At 39.6% G+C, this 16,130-nt stretch overlaps 1 protein-coding gene across 2 annotated transcripts in view; it reads left to right on the top strand.

The window, feature by feature from the left end:
• The window catches only part of SH3GL2 (SH3 domain containing GRB2 like 2, endophilin A1), a 216,570-nt gene that overhangs the window by 156,311 nt on the left and 44,129 nt on the right, over nt 1–16,130 (top strand). For both annotated transcript variants that reach the window (XM_061132257.1, XM_061132258.1), the window contains exon 2: nt 6,007–6,075. In XM_061132257.1, coding sequence (XP_060988240.1) covers nt 6,007–6,075 — 69 coding nt within the window. The remainder of the gene's footprint in view (nt 1–6,006; nt 6,076–16,130) is intronic.

Raw genomic sequence — 16,130 nt, 5'->3', positions numbered from 1 at the left:
ACCAGTTTGTAGTTGACAAACCTTTTTATTTTTCTTCAATATAGTGAGAAATAGAATTAGCACAGTTAGTTCAATTAACTTAGTTTAGATAGATGAAAATGCCTTTACTCATATTCAGGAAAATATGAAATTTCTTGATTGAGAAAAATAATATATAGTTTTTGAAATTCACTTTCAAAACATCATGGCATTTAAGCATTCCAATTTAATGACAGCTGAGAAAAACTAGTGTGAAACCTTTATCCCATAAAGTATATCCATCCTCCTTTTCATACATGGCAACACCACCATCTGGAAAAGCTAGATCTACTTCTTTTTAGCCAAATACCAAGATAATATTGCTGTGCTTTTGACTTTTCTGTTTCCTTCTGAATATTAGGTATGTTGTCAAGTATTATCATTTTAATTTTAGTACCTAACTAATGAATAATAAAGAACTTTCATAGAGTTAGAGTATGGACTTCTTTTATTTGACTTCCCTGGTGGCTCAGAGGGTAATGTCTGCCTGCAGTGCGGGAGACCGGGGTTCGATCTCTGGGTCAGGAAGACCCCCTGGAGAAGGAAATGGCAACTCACTCCAGTATTCTTGCCTGGAGAATCCCATGGATGGAGGAGCCTCGTAGGCTACAGTCCAGGGGGGTCACAAAGAGTTGGCCACGACTGAGCGACTTCACTTTCTTTCTTTCATAGGTGACATCTTTCTATAAATATTGGGAAAGCAGTATTTTGAGTTTGCTGTATTTTTACTTATTGTCCACAGGAAAAAAGTTATGACATTTTACAGGGGAGATAAAACTCTCAGAAATGAGATAAAGAACCAGTGCTCACTCGTAATTAAGGGTCCTCCTCTGATTTATTTTGCTCTTAGAATAATTCATTGAGACACATTTTTTGTGTCAGCTGATGATTTTCTGCTGTGCAGTGTGTTAGGTACTACAAAGGTTTTCAGACAAAGTTGCATGTGATATGATTCCCACCTTTGAATTTTATAATCAGATAAGCAAAAGTTCTCAGCAGTTTTACTCATCAAGTAGCTAGTTCCAGGGAGTCTAACAGGTGGTGTGTTTTGTAAGAGTGCAGTGGAAATCTAGTAACTTCCATCTAGGGTGGGCATTCAAGATGAAGATGGAGAAGGTGAAAGTTGGATTAGCATCTTAGGTAACTGGCCGGATTTAAAAATTAGAAAAGAGAAATAAAATAGGTCCAGGTACAAGGCAAAAGGAATTAACGCAGCATATTTGGTGACTGGTAAGAAAATCTGGCTTTGTATGATGAATAATGAGACAAAGCTAAACAAAAATAGGGACATCAGACAGTAAATAACTTTGCAGGTGTGTGAAGTATGAATGAATTTGGTCTTTAAGTCTATTGAATTTCACTGATGATGTGATTTTCAAGGAGACCTTTATAAAAGGCAGTTGGAGATAAGGTAGTTGGATATTCAGTGTTTGATTGAAGTGCAATATAGGGAAGTATCAGAGCTGCAGCTAGAGGGTGGAGTGTCTTTTACCTAGAGGTGACACTTCCATGCAGGGGAGGATGAGTCATTGTTGGAGAGCCTGCAGCATCCTCATCCTTTGGGCTGAGAACAGTGGTCATTTATTTAAGCTGCCTCCTGCTGCTGGTTCCCTTATTTTTCTTATCTGGCATAAAAAAAAAAAAAAAAAAAATAGCGTGAGGCAACACGACTGCAGACTCAGAATTAAGACTTTTAATTTAAAATGTGAGTTGATTATATTTTTTATTTTCTTTCTTTGAAGAGTTGTGCCTTTTGAAAAACCATCCCTGAGTGAAATGGTCAGTCCTGTTTGCCTTACTTTATGTGTCCTTTCAGTCTTTTTAACATTAACATTTACAAAATTGCACTGTAGTTCAGTCCACAAATCTTTACTGAGTATATCTTGTGGTGAATACAATGAAGAATAAAATAGAGGAAGATGAGATTTTTTGGTTTGGTTGGAATATATATGGAGAGTGTAATAGAAAATAAGATCAGAAGCAAAGTTCTCAGTGCTGTACTAGGTGAGTACACTGGAAGATTTTGAACAGGAGAATTGTTTTTAGGTGGTACAGGTGGGCATATTGACTCATTTATACTGTTTTGTTTGATTCAAATAACTTTTGCTAATGTTTATTTAAATAGGGGATCAATTTCTCAAAAAGTGAGTACACTAGCTAAAGTATACTAAACAACATCGGAAAATATTCAATAATATGAAATCTTGGTTTTAGGAACCACCTGACTGGAATATAGTAGAGCAAAACTATTCTTAAATAAATGATACTAGGTAAGGAAAACAAGAGCTACATTAGTATCTCAGTGGCCAAGATACTGCCTGCAGTATAGAACACCCAGGTTTGATCCCTGGATTGGGAATATCACCCGGAGAAAGAAATGGCAACCCACTCCAGTATTTTTGTCTGGGAAATCCTGTGGGCAGAGGAGGCTGGTGGGCTATAGTCCATGGGGTTGCAAGAGTCGGACATGACTTAGTGACTAAACCACCACCAAGAAAAACAAAACTCATTGTTGGCCAGATGAGCTCAGGGATCCTGTCTTCCTCACCTGAATCACATACACAAAAGTGATAGATGTTTTAGTAATGTTATTTAAAGAACAGGAGGAGAAAATATTTGGCATACTCCTAAGGAATGAGAACAGAGAAGGCAATGGCACCCCACTCCAGTACTCTTGCCTAGAAAATCCCATGGATGGAGGAGCTTGGTAGGCTGCAGTCCATGGGGTCGCTTAGAGTCAGACACAACCGAGCAACTTCACTTTCACTTTTCACTTTCACACATTGGAGAAGGAAATGGCAACCCACTCCAGTGTTCTTGCCTGGAGAATCCCAGGGCGGGGGAGCCTGGTGGGCTGACGTCTACGGGGTCACACAGAGTCGGATATGACTGAAGTGACTTAGCAGCAGCAAGGAATGAGAAGATGGTTATTTAGCACATTGTTTAATTCAGTGCCTTGGTATATTTAGATCCTTTGTGACTTGGGAAAAAAATAGCCCAGAGAACAATGTCGATGTCCTTTTGAATATTCTTTCTTTTGCCATGAATCAAATCAGATAAGAAATTTATATCAACCAAACAATCAGACCAAGACCAGTATCTGTTAGCCTCATTCAATATATTTGGTGAACAGTTTCTCTTAGAGAAGCTCAAATGTCAGCTTTTGTGGAGAATAGATTCATATTTTCTCTTTCTTCCTTCCTCTCTGTTTGCCCCCATCCCCTCCCTTTCTCTCCTCATCCCTTTCTCTCCCCACCATCTCTCTCTCTCACACACACACACATACACATATACACAGAGTACTTAAGCCACATAGTTAAAGTCAATGGACTGATGAGTTGTGCTTCGTGTGAGTTACCAGGACTAGTCTGAATTACTAATGGCCAGTGTGATCCCATTTGGTATTCCTATAATATAGTGAGCCACTCTGGTGCTAACTTATTGATGGATGTAAAACAGGAGGAAATTAAAATTACTTTCAGTTGAGCAATATGGGTTGAAAGTATAATATAAGCTCTGCGGTTTTGATGAAGGTCCTATTTTATTGCTTATATATGGTAAAAATGTGATTAACCAAGGTTACCAGGATTTTCTAATGTTACTATAAATGGAGACATTTTTCAGCTACTTGGTTTTTGTGACAGTTTTGCAAATGAAAATTAAACATCTCATTCATGGATCATGGGAGGAATATATCTATAATGATTCTTTTTAACCAAAGTGGGGCCTTGGGCCTGACATAGCAGACAGTCAGATAGAACTGAGACAGTTGAGTTGGGAGTATGAGGCTTATATTTCTTTATTGCATAGGAATGCAACAAGATTATAGAGTTTCCCAGCCCAAATTTAACAGATAACCACATTCTTGTGTCAAGAATAAGACCTAAGAGGGGCTTAAATATGAGCTGAAATTGCCATCACTGAGCAAAGTGAAAGGGAGGTAATCAGAGTAAAATTGTTTGCTGATAGGAAAAATTTGATAATAATAACCTTTAAGTTCCCTTCTATTCCTAATTTTCTATGACTTGAACATGCAGGTTAAGTTATTGACACTTGGAATTCCACTAGGAATTCCAAAACCTTTCCATCTCTCTCTGGCTTGGCAACATCTTTAAGAAAGTAGGCAAAAACTGACTGCCGTGCCAGATCAGTTGATACAGGCTTTTATTTGGTTGATAGTGATGCAACACAAAGCCTAGATCTGTCCAGACTGTTGAAATAATTGATAGCCACCATCACTTAGGAAACAAGTTAAGTGAGAGGACTGATGTCAAGGACTGAGGGTTGAAACAGTGAATTGAACTCTGGCCATCTGACCATTTGGATCTAAAGAACTTTAGGCAGAAATGGCCAGCACCATGGACAGCTCTTCAGTACTGTGGTGTGAATGCAAAGCCACCTAGGGTATACTTGGGGAAATTGCCTTCCAGGTAATTTTTTAAAGTTTATGCAAGCCTCATAAAAAAGTTTATTTATGCAAGTCTCAGTTTTCTGAAAATTGCTAGATTCTTCTTAAGGTATTAAATAGCAGTTAAATAAACTGATAGAAAAGACCAGGATTTTTAAGCAGACCAGGAAAGCCCAGCAGATGCAGTTTATTGGTGAGAGAAGTAAACTAGGATATATTGCATGTCTTAAAGGTTCAGACAGGAGTTTTTATATTTTATACCATTTAATTTGCATAACAACACTGTGTACCACGGCAGTCCATGCCATGACCTTTCATCACAGCATATTCCTTCTGTTACTGCTGCTGAGGTGAAATCTGGGCCAGAGTGGTGAAAGAATTCAGACTCTTGATTTTTCCAAGAGTGATCTCTTCTAAAGCTCTTCCTGGTGGCAGAACACAGGAGTGAGAGAAAGGGAATGTAAGCACTATACCTCAGCCCCCAGTAAGGGGATATCAGAGCTTCCAAGGTCAGAAAGTGGAGCCATGTATCCCAGGGCCCTTTTAGAAGGAGGTAAACCAAGGTTACTTGAATGACCCAGTTGTTACTAAGGTTGCTGCAGGTCTGACCACGGTGGGGATCTTTTGCAAAGACCCTCAACACAATGGCTATTAAAGGAAATGAAAACTTATACTTCAGTATGTGTATCTGATAGCTTTATGTAGCACAGTGACATCTTAGTAAAAAGCATCTAACTACCTTTACAGTTATTTTAAGAGGAATAACATTCTGGTGTCATTAGCATTTAATATTTCCTGTTTTTAATGAAAGTAAAGTATTTTTCATGTGATTCCTTTGTAATTTTTATTAGACTTAATTTGATCTTTATTTCAAAACAGAAAAGGATATCTAATTTTTTAATGAGCATGAATCCTACAAGTAGAAAATGTACATTTGCTTATGTGAACTGATGAATATAGATTGTATGATAATGGGAATTGACTGGGTAGAAAAAAATGCCCTCAACATCTTTACACACAATTTATCTTGTGTTTATAAGGATATGGACAGCTACAGGGAGATTTATAAGATAACTACTTAAGTTCTTTTATCTGAAGATCAGTTAGGCTGGTATTCTTCATTCCAGTTTGATAGATGCTTGTGATTATCTGTTCAACAGCCCATTGAAGAATAGGTTGAAGACACAGTAATTTTCTACCTAGGTAGCATTTTAGATCCATTATCAGAGGGAAATGATTATTGTATGATGCTGTTGTCCCTTGGAACTTTCTAAAGGAAAATGTTAGTGATTCTATAGTTGTATGATGATTTATATAATAGACAGAGCACTGGAGTTGAAATTAGAAGACACAGCTTTGAATTCTCGCTTCAGTATCTACCAGATGCATGGATTTTGGTAAATTATTCATATCCTCTATTACACAGTTACCTCCTGTGAAAATGGGACTGCCTACCCATGTCGGAGAATAGTTGTGATGTTATATTAGATGATATTTGTCAAAACGCTTAAAACTTGTGACATATTTTTAAAAGAAAATTTATTTATAATAATTCCTTTTTTTTTGGTTATTTTCTACAGAAAGTGAGTGAGAAGGTTGGAGGAGCTGAAGGAACCAAGCTAGATGATGACTTCAAAGAGATGGAGAGGGTGAGTCTTTATCACTTAGAGCTCCCTTGACATAAAGTCTCCCAGCATACTAAGTGGAGAAGGGAGAAAAGAAAGGGGAAGCTGTTCTCCACTGGTCCCTGAGAAAGCAAAAGTTACTCTTAAAAGTACTCTCTTTTTAATGTATATTGTAAAACAGAAAATGTAAAGTGCCCTTTTTTTTTTTTTTTTTAAACTATCCTGGGAACAAAGCCTCCATGAAGGTGAAATGTCATAATGGATTTTATCATCACTTTTCCAAATAGGGACAATTTGGAGCTGGTGTTTGAATTGGACTGGGCTGGTATGAAAAGAAGAGAAGGTTGGGAATGATGTATCAGATGTTTTGGGGAGAGTTTGAGTCACTCTCTAGCTTTCGAGAACTTCCCTGAGGGGACTGTGCCAGCAAGAGTCAGCGGGTGCAGTGAATGTAATTGTGAGCCTGTCTGCTCTTGGCCTGAGTTCCACCTGCACTGCTTGTTACACAAGTCAGGGTATTGCTCTGGGCCTCTGTATTCTCATAAATGTAAAAGGAGAATACAAGTTCATTCTTCAGAGATTTGTTAAGGATTAAAAATAATGTAAATCACGTAACAGTCTTCCTTAAAAGAGCAGATTCTCAACAAGTGGGAGTGGATGTGGTGGACAAAACATGCCTTTTCATTTTTCTTGTGACAGATGCCATATTTTCCCTTTTGCTTTTCTTTCATTTTGAGACTGTTCATTGAAAGAGATACATAGGCTTATGATGGAGAATGGGTATTACATCATGCAATTAATTATTTTAGATGTTAAATTGTGAATGAGTAAAGGATCTGGGAATCCAAACCATGTACTTGAACAGAGAGAATGTCAAAAGCCCGTGATACCCAGAAACCACATTTTTTACTTAGTCTATATCAGTGGGCTACCTCAGTTTTGCTATTAATTTTTTGCTTTCTGCATGAAGGATCAAGCAGAAAATTCCTAGATGCTTTCTGCCCTGTCTTTTTAAGTTTTTGTTCTGAAAAGTTCATTGATGAATTAAAGCAAATTTTTGTTTTATACCGCCTTTGAGGCAGGCTTGTGGGATACATTAGTAAACAGGATAGATAAGGTTCCTGACTGAATTAAATTCATAATCTAGTGGGGAAAACAGACTTTAGACAATTACTGTCCAGGGTGGCAAGGGTAATGAAACATGGCACTAGAGAAGCTTGGAATGGAGGAAACTCACCCGCATAGGGTGGTCAGGGAAAACTTTCCTGATACTTAAGTGAGGATATAAAAAATAAGCAAGAATAAACAGAGCCTAATGTGTTTTTAGTAAAGGAAACAGCAAGCAAGAGAGGACCAGACATGTTGGAGTTCCTGAAGAATAGATGAGTTGCCCAGCGACCGGAGTCTTGTGAAATAGACTATTTAGTGTTTATCTAGCTGGTATTTCTGTCCAAGTTTTTGAGGTGGACTTCACTGATAGAATAAGGACCCTCACTGATAGGAGATTTAATATGAGAGTCCTGAGTCCTGACCTGAAGTCTGGGAAGCCAGCCTCTTACACTGAATGCCTGACAGCCACTTGCTTCCGTTGAACTGAAGTCTGCATTGGTCTCTTATTTCTCATCTCTGGACAGTTTGAAATACCACCTGACCTTCAGCCAAAGCCAGTAGCCACTGCTGTTCACAGTTTTTGAAACAGAATTCTACCCATCCTTCTTTTACAGCATCTGGGGCTCTAGAATCTGACACACCCGCTCAGAATAACTTGGCTTTGACTCCTCCTTCCCCGTTTGTATTGGAGTTCCGTAACTGTCTTTATGAGTAGCCCCTTAGGTCTGTTAATTTGTACCAATCTTGTCTATACACAGTCTTCCTTCATCCCTCTTATCCTTTGATGTCTCCCTACACCCCCCCACCCCACCCTAGAGGAAATGTATAATGTGCCACTTGATCAGAACCCTGTCATTAATGACAGGTTAGGCAGGTATTATATTTAGGAATTTAGGACTAAGGAATCAGAATTGGAGTCCTGCTTTTAGCCTCTGCCAGGACATAAGGCGATAAGCTCGGTAGCCCACTGCCAAAGCTGAGACAAACTAACTTTCTGTTTCTTAAAAATGAGACTAAAATCAAGAAGAAATTCGAAGAATAGACTTTATAACTGAACAACTAATTAAGGCTTTGAATCCATACCAATCTTGCAAAGTAATTGAAATAAAAGAACATCTTACAAATATTCTACTTCAGACAAAGACCCACAGATGTCCCTCTGAGTCTGAAAAAGGAAAGTTAGTCACTCAGTTGTGACCGATTCTTTGTAACCCCATGGACTGTAGCCCACCAGGCTTCCCTGTCTATGGAATTTTCCAGGCAAGAATATTGGAGGGAGTTGCCATTTCCTTCTCCAGGGGATCTTCCCAACCCAGGGATTGAATCCAGATCTCCTGCATTACAGGTAGATTCTTTACTGTTTGAGCCACCAGGTAACACTTATTTCTCCTATTTCCCAGAAAATAATGAGTTTCTGAAGTTTTTATTTCAAAATCTAACTATTCCTGTAATGAAGTTTTGTTGATTGAAGAACACAACTGTGGTTTTGTATTTGGACTTACAACTAGGTAAACTGAGAGATTTAGATTTCAGTGAGGTGTGGAAATTATTTAATTCCACTTTATCCCACTTATCTTTTGCCTTATCTGTGGTTCAGTGCCAAGTTTTGAGCTCTCCACTCATGTTAAAATTCACATTAAAGGTGGAGACTTATGTGGTAATTGGAAAGCACATGCTTTAGATTTAGACTCCCAAACTGCCTTCTGTTAATGTGTTTATTACTCACAGAAAGATTTTTACGCAGTGTTCCCAAGCCTGCAGAAGAATCACCTCTCCATGGTTGGTTTTCTGATCATCAAGCATTAAGAATAGAGAACCTTTGTTCAGCTGTGTTCTCAGGGGTACAATTAGGCAACAAAATGAGATAGATTAGAGGTTTGCATCAAGCAAGACTATTGGAAAGAGAAGTGGGTATTCCTAGTTTCCCAGCAATCCCACTGCTGGGCATACACACCAAGGAAACCAGAATGGAAAGAGACACATGTACCCCAGTGTTCATCGCAGCACTGTTTACAGTAGCCAGGACATGGAAGCAACCTAGATGTCCATCAGCAGACGAATGGATAAGAAAGCTGTGGTTCATATACACAATGGAATATTACTCAGCCATTAAAAGGAAGGCATTTGAATCAGTTCTAATGAGGTGGATAAAAATGGAGCCTATTTTACAGAGTGAAGTAAGTCAGAAAGAAAAAACACCAATACAGTATATTAACACATATATATGGAATTTAGAAAGATGGTAACGATGACCGTATATGCAAGACAGCAAAAGAGACACAGATGTATAGAACAGTCTTTTGGACTCTGTGGGAGAAGGTGAGGGTGGGATGATTTGAGAGACTAACACTGAAACATGTATATTATCATATGTGAAACAGATCGCCAGTCCAGGTTTGATGCATGAGACAGGACGCTCAGGGCTGGTGCACTGGGATGACCCAGAGGGATGGGATGGGGAGGGAGGGGGGAGGGGGGTTCAGGATGGGGAACACATGTACACCCATGGCTGATTCATGTCAATGTGTGGCAGAAACCACTACAATATTGTAAAGTAATTAGCCTCCAATTAAAATTAATTAATTAATTTTAAAAAAAAGCCACCCTGACCACTCTCCTGCTGAGATGCAGTAAAATTCCCTGTGTACTTCTTAGCCCTTGTAGCCTTCCCCTCAAGGAGCTGATAGGGTGGGATCCTTCCATTGCATTGTCTCTGCAGAAACCCTGCTATCACCTATTCTGTCCTCTTCATAGTTGCCTCTCATGCGATTGTTTCTTTGTCAGTTTTCAATAGGATCTGCTGCTTACAAGCTTCCTCAAACATTGTATGGATTCCTCAAAAATCCATTGTGTGGATATTTTTCTTTGAAAAGCTTCAGATTTTTTTGGCAAGAGTGTTGCAGGAAGGGGAATGCCTTCCAAGGCCCAAGAGTGGGCTCTTGTCTGACACTTTGAAATGAATTGTCTGAGGAGACACACAAACTGACAAAGCAAGAGACTTTATTGGGGAGGGGTGCCCGGTCAGGCAGAAGTAGGGTTAGGGAACCCAGGAGAACTGCTCTGCCACATGGCTCACAATGTCAGGTTTTATGGTGATGAGTTTAGCTTTCAGATTATCTTTTGCTAATCATTCTGACTCAGGGTCCTTCCTGGTGGTGCCTGCATTGCTCAGCCAAGATGGATGCCAGCAAGAAGGATTCTGGGAGGTGGTAGGACCACCTTTTGATCTTTCCCAAATTCTTCTGGTTGGTGGTGGCTTGTGAGATCCGTGTTCCTTACAGAGGACCTCCTGTCGCAAAATAACTCATGCAGATGGTTACTGTGGTGCCTGGCCAGGATGAGTGGTTTCAGTCAATGTGCTTCCCCTAACAAGAGAAAGTACTGGAATTTAAGGGACCTCTGGTTTCCTCACAGATTTACATCAGTTGCTGCAGTGATTCTGTATGTGTGTGTGTGACTATGTTCATGAATTCACATGAAATAACTATAAATGCTTCCATGTGACAGGCATCCTGCTGGACACCAGGAATACAAAGATGATTAAGGTACAGTTCCTTCCTTCAAGGAGCTTTCAGTTTTGATAGAAGAAATAGGCACAGAGATGAGTGTCTTACATGACATGGTGCTTGGTGTTTTGGGAAGTATTTTCATGGAACACCTAACTCAGACTGGGTAGATCAGTGGAATGTTTCTAGAGGAGAGGGCACCTGAGCTAAATTCCAAAATTTTCTCTTGTTTCTGTGTACATGAGTTATGTAGAAGTCCAAGCCAAGGAATACAGTGTCTCCTTTTGCAGCCTGAAAAGTATCATAGGAAATCCCTGCTGTTGAAACAGAGAGTTAGGCAGGGTGATAAGGAGTTCAAGCCTAAGGTCCCTTTCAGAAGGAGGTGAACATTCTTTCTTTTTCACATTCTTTTGCCTTAGACACATAGGCCTCTTAGCCAGCAGTATCTCTTGCTCACGGACATGCCTTTTTTGAGCCCAGAATGTATGCTATGGGAGAAGGTCTGGGATAACCTGTTCCTTCTGGCTAATCTTGTGCCGATGTCATCCCAAGATGTATATTATGGGAAAGGGTATGGGCAAAATTTTCACAGCCTTGAAGTATTTTTTTCTATTCTCAGCAGCTAGCAGAAAAGTATATAGTATTCTGATGTCTATGTCAGAAGCTTTTTCTGTCACTTTCACTTTAAATAAAAATCTACACAAAGCTCTGAGTGACTGAGACTGTCTTTGGTCCTGGAGTTAAATGTTCTTTGGAGACCACGAATCTGGAAGCACCATTCACCATAAACCATCATCTTTGGGGCTCATCCAGGATCCTAGGACAAGATATAGCTATCACTATCATCTTGGGGGCTTGTCTGGGATCCCAAGACAAAGTGTAGCCACCATCTTGGGGGCTAAGATAAAGCTATCAAAACCAGGAGTCCTCAAGTTGAAAGCATTGCTATAGACCATTTTAACAACAATGGAATTTATCTGAAGGGTCAGCCTCAAGGTTTTTTTAAACTTTTTATTTTATATTGGAGTGCATGCTCAGTCACTTCAGTCATGTCTGACTCTGTGCAGCTGTGTGGACTGTAGCCTGCCAGCTCCTCTGTCCATGGGATTCTCCAAAGCAAGAATACTGGAGTAGGTTGCCATGCCCTCCTCCAGGGGATCTTCCTGACCAAGGGATTGAACCCATGGCATCTTCTGCATCTCAGGCGGATTCTTTACTGCTGAGCCACTGGTGAAGCCCTTACATTGGAGTATAGCCAATTAACAATATTGTGATAGTTTTAGGTCAACAGCAAAGGAACTCCGTCAGCCATACATTTAAGGGCAGCCTCAAGTTTGAAGACAAGCAGATCCGGGGAAGAAGGGAGCGATTGTCATTCCTTATGAGAGCGGAAAGTGTATTTTTTGCAGAGCAGGCTGTGGAGGTGCTCTACAGGAGAAGGTCCATGGCCATTATCTCCATACATAATTAGTTATTGGGTGGAGAGGGGCTAGATCCTTCTATTAAACCCCACGTGGTAGACTAGCATTGATGAGTAGAAGCTATAGCAAAACAGATTCAGGCTTAACAGAAGAAAGAACTTACTGCTGTCAGAACTTTTTAAATAAAAAAGAGCCTTGGGAATTACTGAGTTCTCCATCACTGCCCATGTTTAAACAGAGGCTAAACCCAGAGTTCCCATATTCTGTATGGAGCACACTAGTTGTCATCTCCTTTGACTGTTGAGGCAAGTAATTTGTTACTAATAGTGTCATGTCGGGCCCCTTGGTGGTTCAGTTGTTAAAGGATCTGCCTACAATACAGGAGACTGCCTGCAATGCAGGAGACCCAGGTTTGATCCCTGGGTCGGGAAGATCCTCTGGAGAAGGAAATGGTAACCCACACCAGTATTCTTGCCTGGGAAATCCCGTGGACAGAGAAGCCTGGTGGGCTACGGTCCATTGGGTACAAGAGTTGGACATGACTTAGGGACTAAACTACCACCAATAGTGTCATTTTTAATAACGTCCTTCTTACTTGGATTCTAGTGATAGATCTCAAATGGAAGGGAAAGGAATAGAGTCCCAGCAAGCATGCTTAGGGCTTTACACATCCCTGAGTGTACCTGTCATGTATGTGAATGTCTTCATTGTGGTGTTAAAGGAGAAGATGTGGGTTACTGTACTGAGACACTCATTCCCTCGTATAGAATTATAGGATGGATGGGAGCCCCAAATACGATGAGCTTTAAAGATATTTTTCTGCTTATCTTGAAACTTAGCTTCTTCTCAGTTAAGTGTTTTCCACATATTCCCAAGCTAATGTTCATTAAAGGTAAATGCCTAAGAAGATTAGCAAAAAAAAAAAAAAAGATACGTTGGGGCAACCTTGGCCTAGTGCGTTGTTTATTTTTGTTGTCAGCACACAGTTTATTAATCAGGCTTTCCAAATACATAAGGTAACTGCTGTGAAGTACAGCAGTCTGGGGAAGGTACACTGATTCTTCCAAGTCAGGAGGGAACTATTAAAACACCCTCTATTGGACCAGCCTGCATCTCACTGCCAGACAAACTTTCCCAGGATGCTGTTTTCATCAGATCTCTATGGCTTATTTAGTGATGTGTTCTCCTTCAGGTCCTCAGTACTTTAAGTGGGTGTGTGTACGTTCTTAATAGGTATATTTTCTTAACTTCAATGACAGAAAAATTAAGAATTTGAAATACTTTCATGTTTCATATGATATTTTAACATTTCTTTTGTGTAAACACTGTAACTTGCCCTATGTCCAAGTGGATGCCTAATTCATCTATATAGTATTAATCACTAGGCCCAGAAACTGTGTTCCATTTTAAGGTGTCCATTTTTTTGTCCTTAAATTCTGCTACTGTGTCCCCTGTGCCATCATCTGGTATAATGTTGTATAATCTGGTATAATATTGTCTGATGGTGTGAAGTCAGATCTTTCAGTCCTTTTGTTAGTCCGCAAAAAATGCTGCATTTTTCACCTATGCAGCCACTTGTGTTCAGGAAACACTGACTGTTCCTTTTCCAGTGAGGGCAGGTCATGTTCAGGCGCCTCAAAACAAAGGCCCCGTTCTAGTCAATCTGGTGCTTTTCAGTTCTCTTGTATCTTGTCTCTGAAGACTGAGGCAGCTGGTGGAATGATGGGCATCCATAGATTCAGCATGGCATGCCTTTGTGAAAGTACAATAGAACCTCAGCACAGGAGCAGCAAACATTTTCTGTACATACATTGGGCTTTGTGAGCCAGACGGCATTTGTGGTCTCTTTTATTGCTCCTCCACCTCTGCTGCTGAAGAGCAAAAGCAACCACTGACGGTGCTTAAATGAAGGAGCATGGCTGCATTCCAATAAAATTTACTCAAGGACACTCAAATTTGAATTTCACATAGTTATTATATGCAGCAAAATAGTCTTCTTTTGAATTGTTCCAACCATGTAAAAAAAATTCTACAGCGGCCCAGATTTGGCCTGCTGGCCATAGTTTTCCAACCCTTGTCTCAGCATGAAGAAGGAAAATGTGATAGTGAGTAAGAGGGTTGAGGGAGTTCCTTCTCTCCCTACCCACAATTGTTAATCACAAGGCTGGATAGTGGAGGAGGAACCTCCTAATGTATTGAGAGTTGTTAAAATCTTTGTATTGAGAAGACTAAAATAAAAAGACAGAGGAATATGTGCCTATGCTTTCACTTTCAAGAAAACAATTGGCCAGTTCAGTCCTTCTGACACTCTTCCTTAGAAACCTTAACCTTTGGAACTCTTTTCATTCCCATCATAACCACACAGGTCATTTGAATACATTTACCATCAGATGCCTTAAGCTCTGCCATATAGCCAGCAGAAAATATGTGTTTTCATCCTGTCACACATGTAACCTAGACTTTCAGCCTGTTTTTTTTTTTTTTTTTTCTTTTCCTGAACACACCCTTTGACTTCATTTTCATGACGTTGAGTGCATAGTGGTTGGTTGGTAATATTTCCAAGACCTCCGTGTACAGCCACACAAGTCTTGCACTGTACAATTCCAGGGAACCACTACTTACTGCAGAGTAAAATGCTACTTAGCCACATACTCAAATCTAAGATGTGTTAAAAACTCAAATTAGCCAGAAGGATGTGGTACATAATACACACGTGGACAGGCATCTCTAAAATAGGAGTGTTTTTTATGGTAATTTGATACCATGATGATGGCATAAGAAAAAGTTGTTTTCCTCTCTTAATCCCAGTAGTTACAAACTCTTTAAAACACAGTAATCTGACTACCACTGAAGTGGAAATGATTGAATATTGAAAAACAAAGCTGAAAAATAAAATCTTCTGGTTATGGTTTGGTTTCTGATTATAAAAGAGAAGGAGGCTTTACCCTACCCATGAAAGGCTGACTTTATAGATATAGTAAGTTATGGAAAAATTTTGAATTGAGGACGGAGCCCTTGAACTCAAAACAATGAAGTTCTCATGAACTTAATTGATAACCTGATATTCTACCATCAAAAAATCAATTCCTTTCATTCATACTTAATGTATTCTATGTACTTAGCTTGGATAGAAGGATGCACTAATTTTCAGTAGTCATTTACCCTGTAAACTGAACCATGCGAGTTGATAAGAAAAGAATTTCATGGAGGAGTGTAAAGAGGGCCTCCCTGCACTGGCTCTCCATGTGGGGAAAAGTGCTGAGTACAAATACTGACAGTTCAGAATTTCCCAAGGATGGACTGTAGGACCAAGGTTTTCATTTACAATTAACCCAAAGTTCAAGAACTTGCAGTGTTCTTGGAAGTTAAATAAAAACTTTCCTTCTCTTACTCGAACAAATAGTCGATGTTTCACGTTTCTTTCTTTAGAGCAGTGAAACCTGCCACCATGCCTGGCCCTCTGTTGACATCCAGTGAATGCCTCTGGGAAAAAGTAGGATTCATAATTCAACCTTTTTTTTTTTTCCATTTTTTATTTATTTTTTAAATTAATTTACTTTAATTGGAGGTTAATTACTTTACAATATTGTGGTGGTTTTTGCCATACATTGACATGAATCAGCCATGTGTCCTCCCATTCTGAAAACCCCTCCCACCTCCCACCCCATCCCATCCCTCTGGGTTGTCCCAGTGCACTGGCTTTGACTGCTCTGTTTTATTTGTTGAATCTGGACTGGTCATCTGGTTCACATATGGTAATATACATGTTTCAATGCTATTCTCTCAAATCATCCCACACTCTCCATCTCCCACTGAGTCCTAAAGTCTGTTCTTTATATCTGTGTCTCTTTTGCTGTCTTGCATATAGGGTCATCATTACCATCTTTCTAAATTCCATATATATGCATTAATACACTGTATTGGTGTTTTTCTTTCTGACTTACTTCACTCTGTATAATAGGCTCCAGTTTTATTCACCTCATTAGAAGTGACTCAAATGTATTCTTTTTAATAGCTGAGTAATATTCCATGGTGTATATGT

Source organism: Dama dama, chromosome 29 (genome assembly GCF_033118175.1).
Source record: "Dama dama isolate Ldn47 chromosome 29, ASM3311817v1, whole genome shotgun sequence".
Classification (NCBI taxonomy): domain Eukaryota; kingdom Metazoa; phylum Chordata; class Mammalia; order Artiodactyla; family Cervidae; genus Dama; species Dama dama.
Note: the sequence above shows the minus strand (reverse complement) of the source record. Positions and strands in the feature narration are given on the sequence as shown.